We start from the raw sequence: 17,272 nt of genomic DNA, 5'->3' as shown, positions 1-17,272 counted from the left end.
CCTGTTCATCTCATATTTAGGGATACTGACCATATATGGGTGCAGTCAGCATAGAAATGTTTTCTTTCGGTATCATTACTGGCATTATGGGCAAAGCAAATAAGCATGTGTGCATATTTTTTTTGTTTTTGTTTTTTTAAATTTTAGGACGCAAACAGTACTTTGAATGCGTGCCATTTAATCATTGTGGAGTCTTGGTGCATCAAGCTTCTCTTCCCGGTCTCAGGATGGTTATCCCCTTGGCCCACCTCTACCCTAAATTGGCAGTTACGAATCCTATTGCGATGTGCTTTTCCTTTTCATAGTCGACATCTTGGAGCTCACAAATGTAACTGGTGGTGGTATCTCTTCCAAGCCAAGCGAAGGCATTTTCCCTCCTTTCTTTATCAGCTGCTGATGGAATTTGGCTCGGTCTGTAATAGTTTTCTGCATAGCTTCCAGTATTTCGGTGTCAGAAAGTTCAACCTGCAGTGGTTTTGCTTGTAGTATTTTACTGCGGAATCTTTGAAACTTTGAGTTGGTGGCTTTCAGTGCCACTTTCAATTGCGACTCTGAAAGTTCTAAGGCGTTGATTTTGCTCTGAGCCTCATTTTTGTCATTCAGTGCTTTCTTCAGTTGGTCAAGACTGGAGGCCTCCTCGGTCTGGACTTTCTGAATGTCACTCTTCTGCCCGCCAATGATGCTGTTCCTCAGTTCCAGTTCTGAGGTCAACTCTGTAACAAACTGTTGGAGACTGCAATTCTCTTTCTCCATGGCCGCCAACATTTCTTTATGTTTCCGTTCGTCCTGCAGGTTGGAAAACTTGGCAGACCTGGCTTGCAGCTGCATGCTGCCTCTCTCCTTAAACTCTTTTTGTAATTTGCTGAGGTCTGACTCTGTTTTCCGAAGTTGAGATTCTTGTGATGCAAACTGTCTTTGCAGGGAGGATGAGAAACCCGTGCATAGTTCGTAGTCCCTCTTCAGTTTATCCAATTCTATTGCCAGTTTTTGGTTCTCGATTTGTAGGTTTCCTAGCTCGACTAGCACTTCATCCTTCTCGGTTTGTGTTCCTTTGCCATTCATGCCACTGTCTGTGTCACCAGAGCCGGCGCTGCTTGCCCTTGAGGTGGGACTTTGAGTCTCCAAATTCTCTTCACTGGACTGAAAAACTGAAACTTCCTACTCCTCCAAGGATTGAGAACCACCTTCCAGTTGGAGCTCTGCCTCCCCGTCAAGCAGCGTAAGATCTTGGCCTAGTCTGAGGCTTAGGTCACCCCCTAGTTCCCTGAGATCTTGAGGTGTAGATTTTTGTCTGAAGACGTCAATACCGAAGCAGGGTCCCTGCGCTCCTCGTCTCCAGGCATGTGTGCATATCTAAGAATATTGGTACATAGTGGCACTGTCACGATTTCAAACCAAACCCCTCTGGTCACCACATGTGGGACCTGGACCTGCAGGGTTGCCAGCTGGCGCCAGAAGTATTTAATAACTGTTGATATGGCTCAGCGCCACTCCCAAGATGGCTCCCGGATTCAGCCATCAGGTGAAAAGTAAAATGGCCCCAGTTTTTTCTTCACACAACACTATTCATGGTGGTCTAGTGGTGCTGGGTGCAGCCCAGGGCTATATAAGCCACGCCCCGGGCCACACCCAGTGCTTAGCTTTTTTCTTGGATGCTCTCAGGCAGCGTTCCCCTTGCCTCCTGCTTCAAACTCCACGTGCGGTGGACTTGCTTGTCAGCCTTACCGCTTCTGCAACATCCAGCATTGCAGCTCGCCACAAGAAAGTCAGCGCGGCTCTGCAGCATTGGTGATCCTCTTCAGCAGTCTGCAACAACTCGAAGGACTCGGTGCGGCTTTTCTGCGGTATCTGCAAACAGGAGCAAAAGACTGAGCTATCCCTCGGCCCTTCCCACCGCAACCATACTTGCTGAGAGTTGCCTTCAGGACACGTCAGGAACTCATAATAGGCCGCCGGGGGACACGGATTAAACGTGGTGGCAACTCCATCCTAAAGGAAAGAAGAGAGAGACATTACATAGTGGATTGAACTCCCGTTTTAAACGTGTGCTGTACAACGCTTTTCTGGACATCAGCCTTTACTTGTTAAACAAGCACAATCAACAGAGAGAGGTGGTTAACTTGAGACTTTGCATGAACATTGCTGGTGGCTGATTGGCTTCCCGAAAGACTCCAAAAGCACCCAAGTGCGCTACAGCAGGTCTGGGCCACTGATCCCAGTGAAGGAACTGGAGAGACTTTGTCTTCATGGTGTTACCACGGTGAGCAGGGGATACAAGGTTGTGGTTGGGATTGCTCACCACAGGGGCTTTATGAGACCGCAGCAAGGCAGAGGCTGATGATCCGTGTTGTGTGTCTGTCTTAGGGTCCACCACCCAGAGGGATAATCCAGAATCATTCTAGCAATCCAGCCAGCAGTTCCTAGACCAATTAGCTCCCTACCTCACCATCCGCTGGGCATACAGTCTAACAGTGCATGGTGGGGGAAGGAGTGGTTTGGACCAGCAGCACCATTGAATCCCGCAGCACACACCCACAGTCCGGACCAGGCACTCCTGCAGGGCCCCACAGGTAAGCCTTACAGGCACGGCCAGAATGGAAGTGTTTTCTTCCAGTGGCATCATGCCCATTGTGGGCTAAGCAAATAGGAGTCTTTCTTTACCAAGCATACTGGTATATATTTGTACAACCATCATGGGTATGTTTTCTTATTTTGTATTACTAGCGTTATGGGCCAATTAATCAAGATTGTGTTTTTACATAGGGATACTGGAATATACTTCACAGCCAACATGGATATGTTTTCTCAAAGTGGAATTAAAGGAGTTTGTTCTTAAATGATATTGACACGCTCTGTATAGTTGTGATAACTTACAGTGACATTACTATCATTATGAGAAGAGCAAACATGAGTCTGTGCTTACATATGGATACAGGAGCAGTCAGCATGGGCATATTTTCTTATGGCATTTCTAGTATTGTGAAGAAGAGTGTGTTCTTCGTTGAGAATACTGGCTCATAGCAAGTACCTGTTTTCTTACATTAGCAATACTAGACGTATTGGGGACTGACAGAATACTGGCATATATTGCAGGCAAAGGCATCATGAAAATCTGTTGGCAAATGCTCCTGTGAACTGGAAGTGACTTGGCATCTATTTTCCTGTGCTCCCCTACAAAGATGATTAGACATTTGTTGACTTTGTATCCAATCTTTCACAACAAGCATGCTGTAAAGTGCATAATTTTAACATATTATTCTTAGAAAATGCACAGGATGCACCCCTTTACACATACATCTCTTGTTTGATTGCTGCTTCCTTTTATGCTCCCTTGCTCGCACAAGTTCGGGTGAAATCTATATGCCCTTCCAATTAAAGAAATACCCAGCCACCACTGATTGTGTACCTTCATGGTGTTATCTATTCACAAACGTTCTAAGGCCCTCCAGTGCCCCACTTATCCGTGTCTGCCAATAACTGCTGAACCCATATGCATGCATTAGTAATGGCCGAACACCAAACCCTCACCCGTAATGATAGGCTCACAACTTGTTTCAAGTGTTGGCAATAAAAGGCCGCCATAGGATTTTATTGTACAGATATGGGTTATGACAATAACAATATCACATATCATGATGGTATCATACTTTTGGGCACCGGGTCCTGAGGTTACCCCCTCGGTCCCGTGCCGCCACACACGGGCAGGTTGCCGGCTGACCGTGTTCCCCCAAGAGTATGCCCTAGAGACAGCACCTGTGAGCAAGTGTTGTATTGATTTCCCGAAAGAAATGCTCCATGCCCTGGCTGGACAGATGGGTGCCGTCGTGGAGAAAAAGGTCTGGGTTGCCTAGTGTAATGGCTGGGTGTTTTATGAAACCCAGTCCTCTTGTCATACAGAATCTCTCTATAGTCCTGTTCAGTTTTCTTCTGGATATGTCTATAGATTTGTAGCAGTTGGCCCCGAGCCATTTCTTTCTTGGTAAGATGGCTGAGAAGCATATTTCGGTACCCCTCCAGTTGTGCGAAATGCCTGCTAGGGAGGAGCAGATTTCTTCGTATAGGATGCATCTAGCTGTGTTGACCAGGTCGTTGCCCCCAGATGGATGATCAGGAAGGAATTCTGGTGGGTCCCTGTATGCCACCAGTTCCGCTTATGTTTCGTGGACGTCCGCCCAACGTAGGCTTCTGTATCCCCACCATGAAGTAACAGTGTTTCTGAAAGGTGGCCCTTCTTTAGTCTATTCTGCCCATCTGCCTGTCCTGAAAACGAATGAGTGGCCAACTATCCATGCTGATCGGAGTGTGGTCCTCAATTCGCCTGTTGTTTCTGTGGTGGTGGGAGGGAGGGAAAAGCAAGAGAACATTTTTAGGGCGGATGGCTATATCGATTGTGGTCTGATATATCTTTTATAACAGTCTGACTTCCATCCCCCTATGTTTTTTAGTAGTCGCGGTGCTAAACCTCCTTGCCATGCTGCAGTGGCGGCACCTATCCTGAAGGAATGAGTGCCGAAATGTTTGGGATCCCACCCTGCTCTGCTGATTGCTTTCATCAGCACTCCTTTAAATTGGTAGCGGCTTAGGGCCGATGCATCCTTGTGGATTAAAAAACTCCCCCCCACTTTGGGTCGTTGTGCGTAATAGAGGTTGGTGATGCACACCGGGCAGTTTGTTGCTTCATCGATGCAACAAATATTGATGGTTCTTTTTGCACCTGTTTTCGACTGTTGCATTTCTATATTAACACTCTCCTGTCTCACCCTGATTTCCATGACGCCCAGGCCGTTTGTGGCCTTGGTGCTGGAAGCGATGAGTTCTCCTACCCGGAAAGCCCCGAAGTAGGCTAGGAAAAATGCTGTTTTACATAACATTATCTTGTATGGGTGCCAACACATGGCTTCCAAATGGCTTGCTATGTGTTCCAGTTTGCTGAAATCAAGGGGTCGGCGGTTGTCCACTTGCGGACCCTCTAATCTGCCCCATCCCTTCATTGCGTAAGAGATGAGGGCGTTCTGGGTGGGGTCTGAATCGCCCCGTATTTTTGTAAAGTATGAAATTGCCACCAGGTGTCTTTTAGCCCAATCCCTTTTGAAACCTTGATCCCGAGCCCATTTTAAAAATACTTCTATATCTTTAATCGTTATTAGTTCTACGTGGTTTACACCTGTGGCTTTAAATACTGTTTGCAAAAACTTACTGTACTGTGTTGCCGTGGTGCTTGCCACCGCCCTCTCTGCCATCTCCGTTAGGAAGCCTGTGAGGTTGTTGGCACCCGTTGTTGATGTGCCTGATTCTTGGTGGGCACCCCGGCCTGGGATTTCTGGCGCTGGCGTTGATGCCAATGTGTTGCTGGCACCCCTTTTAGAGGTGCCTGCTTTGTATTGGTCATCCCGGCCTGCACTCGCTGGTGCTGGCGTTGATGCCAATGTGTTGTTGGCACCCATTTTAGAGGTGCCTGCTTTGTATTGGTCATCCCGGCCTGCACTCTCTGGTGCTGGCGTTGATGGCGATGTGTTGTTGGCACCCGTTTTAGAGGTGCCTGGTTTTTGTTGGGCATCCCGGCCTGTGCTCTTTGGCGTTGGTGTTGATGCCATTATTCTTGTCTTCCTATTATTGCCCAGCATTCTGCTGGTATTGGCGTCATCTGTTCTTGGGCGTGCGGCGCTAGCTCTCGGAATCTTGTCCACTGGAAACGAGATAAGGCATCAGCAATGTTATCATCTGCCCCTGAAATGTGCTTCACTTTGAGTATGTTTCCTTGTAGTGTGACTATTGTAATGGCTCGTAATACTTTTAGTACTAAAGGGCATTTCGTAGACTTTTTGTTTATGGAGCCCACTACAGCCATGTTATCACACGAGATCAAAAGTTCCGTGTTCGCTAGTCGCCTGCCCCAGATGTGTAATGTTAGCCAGATGGGGAATATTTCTAGTAGAGTTTCTTGTCCACCCTGCTGCTTGCCATGAATTGGGCCAGTGTCCTGCCACCCATTCGGAGTCTAGTATGGCTCCAAACCCCTTGCTCCCAGCTGCGTCGGTGTATAGGACCCTGTTTGACCGGGTATTTAAAGGCGTTCGCCAAAGTAAAGACCCGTTGAAATCTCTGAGCAATTTTCCCCATGTTTCCAGGTCCTGTTTCACCTCTCTACCTAGCCGGATATGCAAGTGTGGTTTGGTGAGTGATTTGATTTTGAACTCCAGGCTTCTGGAAAATATCCTCCCTTGAGGTATTATTTTGGATGCGAAATTAAGGGTGCCTGCTAAGGATTGTATTTCCTTTACAGTCCTGTCGGGGGGAAATTCTGCCGGGGTCGGCCGGACCGTCCGCAGACCTCCAGGCAGGGAGGCCCCAACTCCTCCCGTGTGTATCCCAGATAAGATGAGATAGAGTATGAGACGCACACAAGGAGCAAGGTGACTCTGCTGTTTATTAGACAAAACGGCAGGGATGGGTCAAGGAGCGCACGCGTTCGTCCTGACACACACTCAATTGTGGGGCTCGCAGGCCCTTTTTACTGTAGTATGACGCGCTACTTGTGTCACTTCAGAAAGTTAACAAAAAACCTATCGCCACTCTTAATTGGGTGTTCGAGTGGTAGGGTTAGTATAGCACACATATAGAGAAAGATATTAGTGGACAAGGTGTAGTCAGGTGGTATATCTGGGTTGTCCCTACAATTAGATACATGAAAATTGTTACATGAAGGCTCCTGAGGATTGGCTAAATGTGCTGGCGTCAGTGATAAGAGCCCCATGTTCTGATTGGTGCACCCGTGAGCTTCCCAGCCTGGGACCACCGTCGTTCCCAGCTCTCGGTGTACCTGTAAATTGCAACAATGTTTCACTATGGGTACATGCAGACAATGTGAGGACTTATTCATAGCTAGATGGGGTACCGTTCCCACTGTTGCAGATGTCCATTGAACCTTTCAAGTGTATCTGCCAGTGTCTCGTAGCGAGGGATCCAGACGCCTCTGTTCTCCCGGGTTTGGCATCTCGTCAGGTTCGGCTTGATCACGTGGGGAGGGACCGTGAAAGAGGCATAATTCTGCACAATTAATATTGTTTTTCTACTGTGCGTCTGGTTTAATTTGTCGGTGTGACTTTAACGTTGGTGCGCGGAGTGCGAGGTTGCAACATCGTGCCTTTGATGATTTGCTCTTGGAACGTGGGTTTTGCAACATTGCGACCTTGGCTGGTTGCTTCGCCAAGCTCATTCTGTAGGATCAGCAACTGACTCTTGTCTTGTTGATGTCCACGGGAGCTCTTGTTTGAGGCCTACTTTGGCCCGGTGCATAAGTTGTCCGTTTGGTGCACAGGTGCTTTAAGTTATAGGAGCATATAATTCCATAATCGGTATTGTCTTTATTATATTTCTCATCGTTGTACCTGATTTCAAAGAGAAGCGTGAGCAAGCTAGTAAAAGTTCATGACGCGTCTTGCGTTTCTGCATTCTGAAAACCTATATAAAAATAATAAAGATGCACGTCCGTGAATATGCCTGTCGCCTACGTCATAGCACTGAGTATATTCTTCGTGTAGGTTGGTGTGGGAATGTCCAGTGTGTATATTTGTACAGATGTGCTTCCCGTTGTCTAGGTCGTCATGGCATCTCTAACGACGTGTAGATTTTAGTCTAGTTGATCCGTGCCGCAGGTGTCGGCATGGCCAGTGCGGGCTGCTGGGCAGGCAGATGGACACATCCGTATGTTCCTGTACCAGGGTATCTGGTCGTCTGGTAAATGGGCAAACTCTTCTCGTGGCGGGTGTTTGGGTCGTGACCCTCTAGGCCAAGCGCGAGAGGTGAAGGACGGGAGCCTGGTTTTCCATTCTCCCACTTCAGTCCCCCCTCTGGTCGACTTGTCGACCACAAACATATCCTTCTCGTTATCTCCTCTTACTCGCCATATCTTAGTTATTCCTCCGAGATGTCCATAGTGGTTTACATGATCTTCAAATGACCAATACATATATTCACAGGTACCCCCAGGAGTACAGTATACCCATCTTCCTATGTAGCTCCTGGGGTTTCTTGGGTTCTCGGTCTTTACTGACGGTGGGTCTAGATGGTTGGTAATTATTTGGGTGCGCAGCTTCTCCCTTTCCTGTATAATTACACCTGTATGCTGGCCGTCATCTGCTGGCATCAAGGGGTGCATTCCCACCATTTCCAGCAATTCGTCAGTAGTGCGTGCCTTTCGTGCCTTCCAAAATCTAATTATGATCAGGGTAGCTCCAGCCAATATAGTACAGCCCACTATTATTTTCAGTCCATCTGACAGCCAGGATGGCATCCATGACCATAATAGTGAAAACCAGCTCTCATCCTTGTTCACACCATTGCTTTCATCCGTCATTTTGGAGTGCATCTGAGCTAATTGTGAAACTGCTTCTGTCAGTGTACCATTGTCAGCATCATTGGCAGGTATGAACGTGCAGCATGATTGTCCTATCTTTGCACAAACTCCTCCTTCCATTGCTGTGAGAAGGTCCAACACATATCTGTTCTGTAGTGCTACCATCCTTACAGCTCGCAGCTCCTCTTTTATTGCGTTGAACCCATTTACTGTAGAATTGATGGTCATCATTAGTTCCCATCTAGTTATTTGGAGCCATTTTGCGTTTGCGTAAGCCTGTAATCCCGGGTGTATTATTGAGGAGAAGAACATTGCTGCTCTGCTGAATAGTCTGTGTTCTGGCGGTATTGATGTTAGTGCCGTTTCCGACCTTCCCCACAGGTAATTTCCTGTCAGCGGCTCTCCTTGTCTTTTTCTTCTATTTAGGACAGTGTCATTGCTGTTGGTCCTGTTCCCTTGCTCCTCCTGGAGTGGTGCAGATCTCTTTCTTCTCTTATCCCCTTCATTCATTCTAGGAAATTTCGCCACATCAACGTGCTTCTTAGGTACCACTAGTGATGGTACATTGACGTGTACCATTGTGCACACACCATTCCACAGGGGAGGCAGTGTATGGTATGCCTTTTCTCCACAGGCCCAATAATGATCCATTATTACTGCTGTTCCTGCTCCCCCCTCAGGTAACTCCGTCACACTTGCGCAATTGGTGTTATATCCTACGTCCACCTCTCCTTTATGCTGGTAACATACCTTAGGCGCAGTCAACGGTAGTATCGTTATTGGGTCTTCATCTTCTTCTACCCATGTGAGCATTGGTACATACTTGATCCACGTCGTCCAACAACGGTGATTGTGTGTCTCGATGGTTGAGATAGTTTCTTTTGTTACCATGTTGCTGCCAATCACTCCTATCTCCCAGCTGTTATCCAGATACACCTTTCCTGTTATCGTCAGTAGCGGCCTCTCCCAGCATCCTTGTTTACCCGGAATTTCAGTGGCGTACCAATCACATGGTAGATACTGCAGTGTTACTTTCTGTGTTTCTCCCTTTGCAGGGCCACTTGTTATATATTTGAATGCTTCAGCATGTAAACTGGTCTTGTGATAACTCAAGTAGGTCTTGAGGAAGTTGTTTTCATATGGGTATGAGTCTCGTGTTTTCCATGTCATGTGCACTACAGTTCCTTGAAATCTTCCTTTCGTCTGGAACAGTGCCAAGTATATTATGCACTGTGCTATCTTCTCATTTATTTCTGTGGCAACAAATGTTCGTGAAGCACTCATGGCGTATGGTATTAATGAGCAGACGTAGCAGCTATCCTCAGTTGTCTGCTTACCAATGCGGGTCATGTGTTGGTACCATATATTGTTTGTGACGTGTGCTGAATCTTGTACATAATTATCAATACCTTTATTGTCTGAGTATGTGCTGCGTTTAACTCTATTTTTCTTTGGTGCAATGTTACTACTACCACCTGACGTAACACCTGTTGCAGCAAGGAACGGGGGTATATTAGGTTTGGGTACAGCAACAAAATTGATAGCACAGCTATACTGCCATACAGAAGCAGCCAAAAATCCGGTGATTATCAAAATCCCTATTATTTTTATTACAATTGCTAATCTCACCGGCATTTTGCTCTTACCTTGCTGCAGTCCTGGCAGCTTATTCTTGCGACGTTAAAGTTGCCCGCCTAAAAATTCTCAGAAATGCTCGTTTTAAATGTTAGTTTTGTTTTGTTTAAGCTCTCCCTATCAAATAGTCATTCAGTGCCCAGGCGAAGAGCTGCTCCCATGCTACTCTAAGTGATTGGTCTCTTAAGACCGGCAAGTATGGGCGGAGGTGGGGCATGTAATATTCTATGGCCAGGAGGAAGGCTGTGTAGTAAACACGTACCCTTCTTCTTTTTAGGTATGTTGGCCTTTTTATTTCGTATACAAATTGGTGTGACAATTCTTCTGGGTAGTTATCGTCTGGGAGTACCATCTACGCCTGGACAGTGGACTTTGTTAGTTAGCTTTCTACTTAATAATACAATAATACGCAGTTCCTGTATGTGCGAGAGAAAAAGAGAACATTCACGTGTTTACATGTGTATTTGTGCGACCAATGTCTTTTAGTTTATGTTACAACTGTCCTGGGGGGGGGATGGCGTAATTATTTTTACTCTTTGAACGTGTGACCATGGGGTGGGCAGTGTAGTGATCACCCCTTTCTTCGTCAGTTATTGTCTCTGGGGTGTCTGGGTAGTGAGAAGGTAAGGGAACAATTGGGTCGTTGTCTGTGGTAGAACTTCCTTCCGCTGTCAGGGATGTTGTTGCTGTTGTTCCAATGGACCTGTCGTTGGCGCTGGGGCGGGTCTGCAGTTTGTATATCTTTACATCATGTAGGTGGTTCCAAGCACGCTTATCCTTTAGTTTTACTGCTCTTGTTGATACGTCTTCTACCAGATGTGGACCGGTGAACCTTTTGTCGTTCCACCTTCTATTGAAATTGCGAAGTAGCACGTGGTCACCTTTGGCAAGTTTGCACAAGTTCTCTTTTTCTAATTCTGTACTGGTGCCTTCTTCTTTATCTCTGGTGGACCCGCCCCGCGTGCGCTCGAGCTGTTGAGACACAAACACAACACTAGTAATCAAAGATGACACATATTGATACATTTCATCACCTAGTATACTCGCTGAACTTTCGTGGTCAGTGAATGCCCTTGACGTTGGCGTTAGAGGAAGGCGCATTTGACGTCCAGTAACCACCTCGTGTGGGGTGAGGTGGTGGTCGGACCCTGGCCTGTTCCTCAGCTCGAACAATGCCAACGGAAGGCAATACAACCAACTTTTCTTTGTTGTTTGTTGTATCTTTGCAATTGCCTCCTTCAATAAGCCATTTAGGCGTTCACATACGCCGTTAGCCTGTGGGTGATATGCACATGCAAACTTGTGCTTTATGCTCAGCAGGGCTGTGATATGTTGGAACATTTCGTTTGCGAAATGTGGGCCATTATCTGATCTTAATACTTCGCACACTCCCCACCTGGGGAAGACCTCCCTTACTATGAATTTGGCTGCTCTAAATGCATCTGGGTGTGAACAGGGCCCTGCTTCAATCCACCTAGAAAATGGGCATACTACTACAATCATGTATCTATTACCTTGACATATGTTGATCATATCAACATAGTCAATGTGGAGGTGCCGAAAGGGTCCTTCTGGCCGGGGTATGGTACCTCTTATCACTTTTAGGGTATGACCGGCCGTAAATTGTTGGCATGTGAGACAATTGCTGATAAAATTTGAAACATGAGAATTTAACTCGGGACAGAACCAATCATCTCTAATTTGTGCTGCAATTATTTCCTTGCCTGTATGGGCTGGGTGATGTAATTGGCTCAGGGCGGTATTTAAAAGTGCCAATGGTATTACAACTTTCCCAGTACCACTCTGGCGCCATAGTGCGTCGGTTGGTGACATTGTACATCCTCTTTTTACCCATATTTCCTTTTCGGCCATTGGTGCTGCTGCTTGTAATTCCATAATCTGTGTGGCTGGGAGGTGGGTATACCCTTCTCTTATTAACATCTCCCTAGCCATTCCCCTCCCTCTCCCTCTCTGTGAGTCTGTGGGGTCCCATATCTCACCAAAGTATGCAGCATATTTCGCATGTGCGTCTGCTGCTGCATTCCCTTTTGATACATGGTCTTCACCATTGGTGTGTGCGGTGCATTTTACTAAGGCTAGCTCTTGGGGGTCGTTTATTACTTCAATTAATTCAGCCAACAAGAGGGCATGTTGCACTGGAGTGCCGTCAGCTCTCCTAAACCCTCTTCTCCTCCATTTTGTTAGCCCTGAGTGGACAGTGGATGTAACATATGCACTGTCGGAATATATTGTTACACGTTTGTTAAAACTTTCTTTCAATGCCAATATTAGTGCAACTAGTTCAGCGGCTTGAGCAGAGTAATGCTGCGGTAACTGTACACATTTCATGGCCACACACACCGGAGCCTCCATCATTTTTACCACTGCTGCCCCAGTTCTCCGTATCCCATCTCCTTGATCAATAGTTGATGACCCATCAATAAACAAAAGCTCACCTCCCTCTAGTGCATTCTCTTCAACTTTTCTAGTACATGAATATATTTCATTTAGTTGGGTGCAGTCGTGGGCGTAATCTCCCTCCTCAATTATTTCTGCTAGAAATTTTGCAGGGTTAACAGTGCTACATCTAACAATCGCTAGTTCAGCCCTAGACAAAATTATCTCATAACCTGATGCCCTTTGTGTCGTTAGTGTGGACTTGGGTTTATTCAATATTGCAAATAATGCATGTTCCACAAACAGTGTAGTTGGACACCCCATGGTTATTGCTGATGCCTTTTCTACTGCAAAAGCAGCTGCAGCGAGGCCTTGTTCGCAAGGGAAGTGGCCTAACATCACGGGGTCTAAGTGACCGCTATAAAATGCTACTGGTTTATAGCCCATGCTTGTTTTTTGGGCCAATACTGCTTTCATTACTGCTGAGTCGCAATGTGAAAATATAAAAAATCGTCGCTCATAGTCTGGGGATGCCAGTACTGGAGCTGTTGATATCGCGTCCTTCAATTCGTCAAATGCCTCCCTCATTTCCATAGTCCACCCCAACCTTTTCTCCCCTTTATTTGCTTCCTTCAACCCCTCAAGCAGGGGTCCTATGTATGAGCTGTAATCAAATACCCATGCTCTACAGTAGTTGCATAGCCCCAGAAATTGCTGCAGTTCTCTCACAGTCTGTGGCATGGGAGTGCTTGAGATGGCCTGTGCTCTTTGTGGTGCAATCTTTCTTCCATATTGGGATATCAGTTGGCCAATGTAGAGTACCTGTTCCTGACAGTATTGTATTTTTTCCATGTCTACCTTATACCCTTTTTCAGCCAATATAGTCAACATTTTTAACGAGTCCTCTCTGCATTTACTTTCATTTATACTGCAAATTATTATGTCATCCACATATTGTAACACTGTGCTTTCCACCTCAACGTTACCCAAATCCATCTGTATCACTCTATTGAAAATTGAGGGTGATTCACAATACCCTTGTGGTAACCTGGTATGTTTCCATTTAGTATTTCGGTAAGTGAAACTTGTTAGATCTTGTGAGTCGGGGTGTAATGGTATTGAGAAAAAAGCATTTTTAAGATCTATTACTGTAAATCGTGATGCCTCTGCTGGAATGCCACACAATATTGTGGCCGGGTTTGCTGTTACTGGATATTCTGCTTCCACTATGTTGTTCAAGGGCCTTAGGTCCTGTATGAAGCGCCAAGACCCCCCTTTAGCCTTGCGCACTGGGTACACAGCCGTGTTACATGGTGATTCTGAGGGGACCAATATGCCATTGTTTATAAGGGCCGTTATAGTTTCATATATGCCCTCATCTGCCTCTTTTGACAATGGGTACTGTTTTACTCTTGGTAGTATTGCACCTTTTTTCAATTTTATCCGTACACCCCCTATGCTTTTAATGCATCCTACGTCATAAGGGCTAATGGTCCATAATGATTTGGGCACCTTTGACATATCCTCCTTAAAGAAGGGGACTGGGGTGCATGCAGGTGCCTCAAGTGCCATAGCAATTTTCTGCGCTATATGTTTGTGAGCCACTCGTAACCATATTTCTACACTCATCATAAACACCATTTCCCCCTCCTCTTTTTCTTCTGAAAACAGTTCCTCATCTGACACCTGGGTCAACCTACATCCTTCTGCTAGTGCTATCACTGCCCTCCATGCTCTTCCTTCTTTGTCTTGGGCGTGCACAGCAATATACTCAGCTGTTGTAATAATGCTTTCAATGTCTATTGCAAACACCTTTCCTTCTTGTTCATTAACAGGTGTTTCTGGTCGGAACAGGTAAGCTGCTGGCCTCCTCCATGTTTTCCCTTCTATCCCTGGCATCCATGCAATTGCCATGTCTGTCCCATACTGGAATATCTCGCCATCTACTGGTTCCGCCCTAATCGCTGTCTGCCCACAGTAAGCTTGCATAATCTGTCGTGCTGCTAGCATGTTAATCCCTGGAGTAGAGCAAATTATACCATCCTCTGTAAAGGAGATTGTCATATTTAACCTATTCATTATGTCCCTCCCCAGTATATTTACTGGTGAGGCACTATAATACAAGAGTGGAACTGACAGATCGTAATCTCCGATAGATAAGGGAACGTTATCAGTAAAAGGAACCAATCCTTTAGCCCCAGAAAATCCTTGGGTGTTCATGGCTTCGCCTGACATCTTAAATTTACCTTCCCTTATGCAAGACCGGGTTGCCCCGGTGTCAACAAGGAAAGATAACTTTTTGTCACCTATCGTTACCTCTATGCGTGGCTCCTCCGCACTATTAGGTGTTACTGACAGGATGGGACACACCAAGGCCGTCTGTGGGCTGTCCTATTGGGGGTACAATGATTGGCCATTTCCTGTGTAAGGGTTGTGTCCCAATACCGTCACCCTACCCAATTGCGTTTGTTCATTTTGGGGTTGTTGTGTTATCACTACTTGTTGTTGTGGCAGTGGCTGTTGTTGTGTTAATTGCTGTTGCTGCAGTGGCTGTTGTTGTGTTAATTGCTGTTGCTGCAGTGGCTGTTGTTGTGTTAATTGCTGTTGCTGCATGCCCTGCTGTTCTTGTGGTGGCCTAGGTTGTGCCTGCTCATTCCATGCTGGTGTTCCTGGCCTAACCCTACACGTGCGTGACATGTGTCCTAGTAGTCCACAACTCCAACACACAGGTGGTTCTCTGTTTTGCCATGGAAAGCTCCCTGTGTTGTCCTGGTATACCTGTTGCCCTGTGGGGTATGAACTTCCAACTCCCCCTACCTGCTGTTGGGTATTATATCCGTATCCTCTCCCTCTCATAAATCCTCCTCTCCCTCTGTTATAACCATAATACCCAGCTCCTTGCATCTGGTACCCTCCTCCCACGTTTTGTGCGTGTAATTGTAGTGGCGGCATTTGCTGTATTATACTTTGTCGAGGTGCTATTAGAGCTGGGTCTTGTGCAGCCACTATTTGCGTGGGGCTTTGGGCCATTGTTGTGGGCGCAGTTATTAGTGCCCCCTCCATTGTATATTTAGTTAGTTTTTTCTGTACTAGTTTGGCCTCTTCCGTTTTCCTGTCCTCTTCCTTTTGTTTCATTTTTCCTTGCCATATCCTGCAGTGATGCACTATTGTCAGCTGTATTTCAGGCCATGGTTTTACTTCCATTCCCACTACTTTCTTTAGTTGTTTCTGGACTCCTTCTGGGAGCCCTTGTACTAGTATATGATAAAATATGGCTGGTGTTTTATCCCATTGTTCTCTAGTTTCCATGCGCCACTTCTCTTGAATATCCTGTATATAATCAACGGGATCTTCATTCTCACGCATCTTACGGGAAGTGATTGCTCCTATGTCTGATGTGTCTGGGTACTGTACTCTCAGTGCCTGCCATAGCGCATGTCTGCAGTTTGCAAATGGCGCCCCATCATGCGATGTGTTCGTTATTGTTATCCCATGGAATCCCGCTCTCTTCCAGATGTCGTCCGCTCTATCCCCTAATATCGATATTAACAGGCCTTTCACATCTCCTACTGCTAGTTTCTGCCCTGCGGTGTGTTTTTCCATTTCATATATCCACTTACCCGCACCTCCACTTAGTGATGGGAGCCTACATTTTATATTTTCTTTATCCGTATGCTTCCATGGTACATACTGCGGTCTAACCCCTCCTCTCTCCAACAGTGGCATTAAGTTGTGTCTTGTGTCACCCTTTATGTTCCATAATATTGAGTCCTCACACCCCTCCTCCTCCCCTGTTTCCCTTACCACTTCAAATTCTTCCTTGCTACCCCTCCTCCTACCTACCTCTCCGTCCCTTCCCCTTGTTTCGTCATCCTCTGTGTTTAATATGGGTATGCTTATATGTCTGTCTTGCCTGCGGCTAGGGAGGTCTCTAAGCCGGCACGCATAGGGAGTCACTTCGTCCATGAATGGCGCAAGCTTTATTTTGCGCAGCGTGCGTGTGGTGGTTGAACATGTAGGGTGCGATGGGGGAGGGCGTGATGGAGATGGCGATGGTGTGGCTTCATGGGTGTGTTTTTCCACTAGTTGTTGCACCCTCTCCTCACTTTGTTCCAGCTCCTCCCTTCTCTTACGGATCCATGGCGAGTCTATATTGGTTCTAGTGAGGTACAGCTTATCTAAGCTTTCCCTTTCACTCTTTCTTCCTACCCTTTCTACTCCTTCTTCCTCCTCACTGCAAAAATCAGTCATAGATGGTATCCCCCACTCTGTCCTTTTCCCCTTTACTGTTACTTTTTCTAAGTCTATTAGCTCCATTTCTCCTCTTCCTTTGTTACCAACTGTTCCCCCGGGTGTTGATGTTGTTGCTACTTCTCTACTTCTATATACATCCCCCCATTTTTCACTCTCCTTATTTCTCCCTCCTCTTTCCCCTTCACTCCTCTCCTCCACTTCCCTACTATTTTCCTCCCTTTTCCTTTTTAATTCCTCCATCACTTCGTTGCTCATCTGTTCCAATATTCTTTCATCTTCTTTCTTTCTTTCCCATTTCACCCTTTCTCTTTCTATTGCTTTCTCTTCTTCATATTTCTTAGCTGCCTCTGATACTACCCTCCTCCTCCATATTTCCAATTCCCTTTCCTTTTCCTCTTCTTCCTTCTTTTTTTCTCTCAATACTACTCTTGACACCCTTTCTGCTGCTGCTCTTACCCTTCCATCTTCTATCCTTTGCTCCTCATTTCGTTCCCTTAATTTGTCCAATTCGTTTTTACCCTCTTTCCTTTTCCTCACTCTCTCTTTTTCCCCCTTCTCAAGTTGTGTTAGTAATTCATTCTGCTCATCCCGTAGTTTTGCCAATTTTTCCTCCAAAATCTCTTCTCTTTG

General features: G+C 46.1%; 1 protein-coding gene across 1 annotated transcript; it reads right to left on the bottom strand.

Annotated features, from left to right (window-relative positions):
• Nucleotides 1–234: 234 nt before the first annotated feature.
• Nucleotides 235–1,153, bottom strand: LOC138566041 (coiled-coil domain-containing protein 27-like). The gene has a single exon (XM_069643087.1). It carries the CDS (start codon nt 1,060–1,062, stop codon nt 277–279), a length of 786 nt encoding a protein of 261 aa, XP_069499188.1. The 5' UTR covers nt 1,063–1,153; the 3' UTR covers nt 235–276.
• Between the last annotated feature and the right edge of the window lie 16,119 nt (nt 1,154–17,272).

This window comes from Ambystoma mexicanum, chromosome 2p, assembly GCF_040938575.1.
Source record: "Ambystoma mexicanum isolate Mex_15411 chromosome 2p, UKY_AmexF1_1, whole genome shotgun sequence".
NCBI lineage: Eukaryota > Metazoa > Chordata > Amphibia > Caudata > Ambystomatidae > Ambystoma > Ambystoma mexicanum.
The sequence above is the reverse complement of the archived record's forward strand: the minus strand, read 5'-3'. Positions and strand labels throughout refer to the sequence as shown.

Bases quoted from the DNA above. Each gene is read 5' to 3' on its own strand.
- LOC138566041 (XM_069643087.1), bottom strand. From the start codon at position 1,062: ATGAATGGCAAAGGAACACAAACCGAGAAGGATGAAGTGCTAGTCGAG.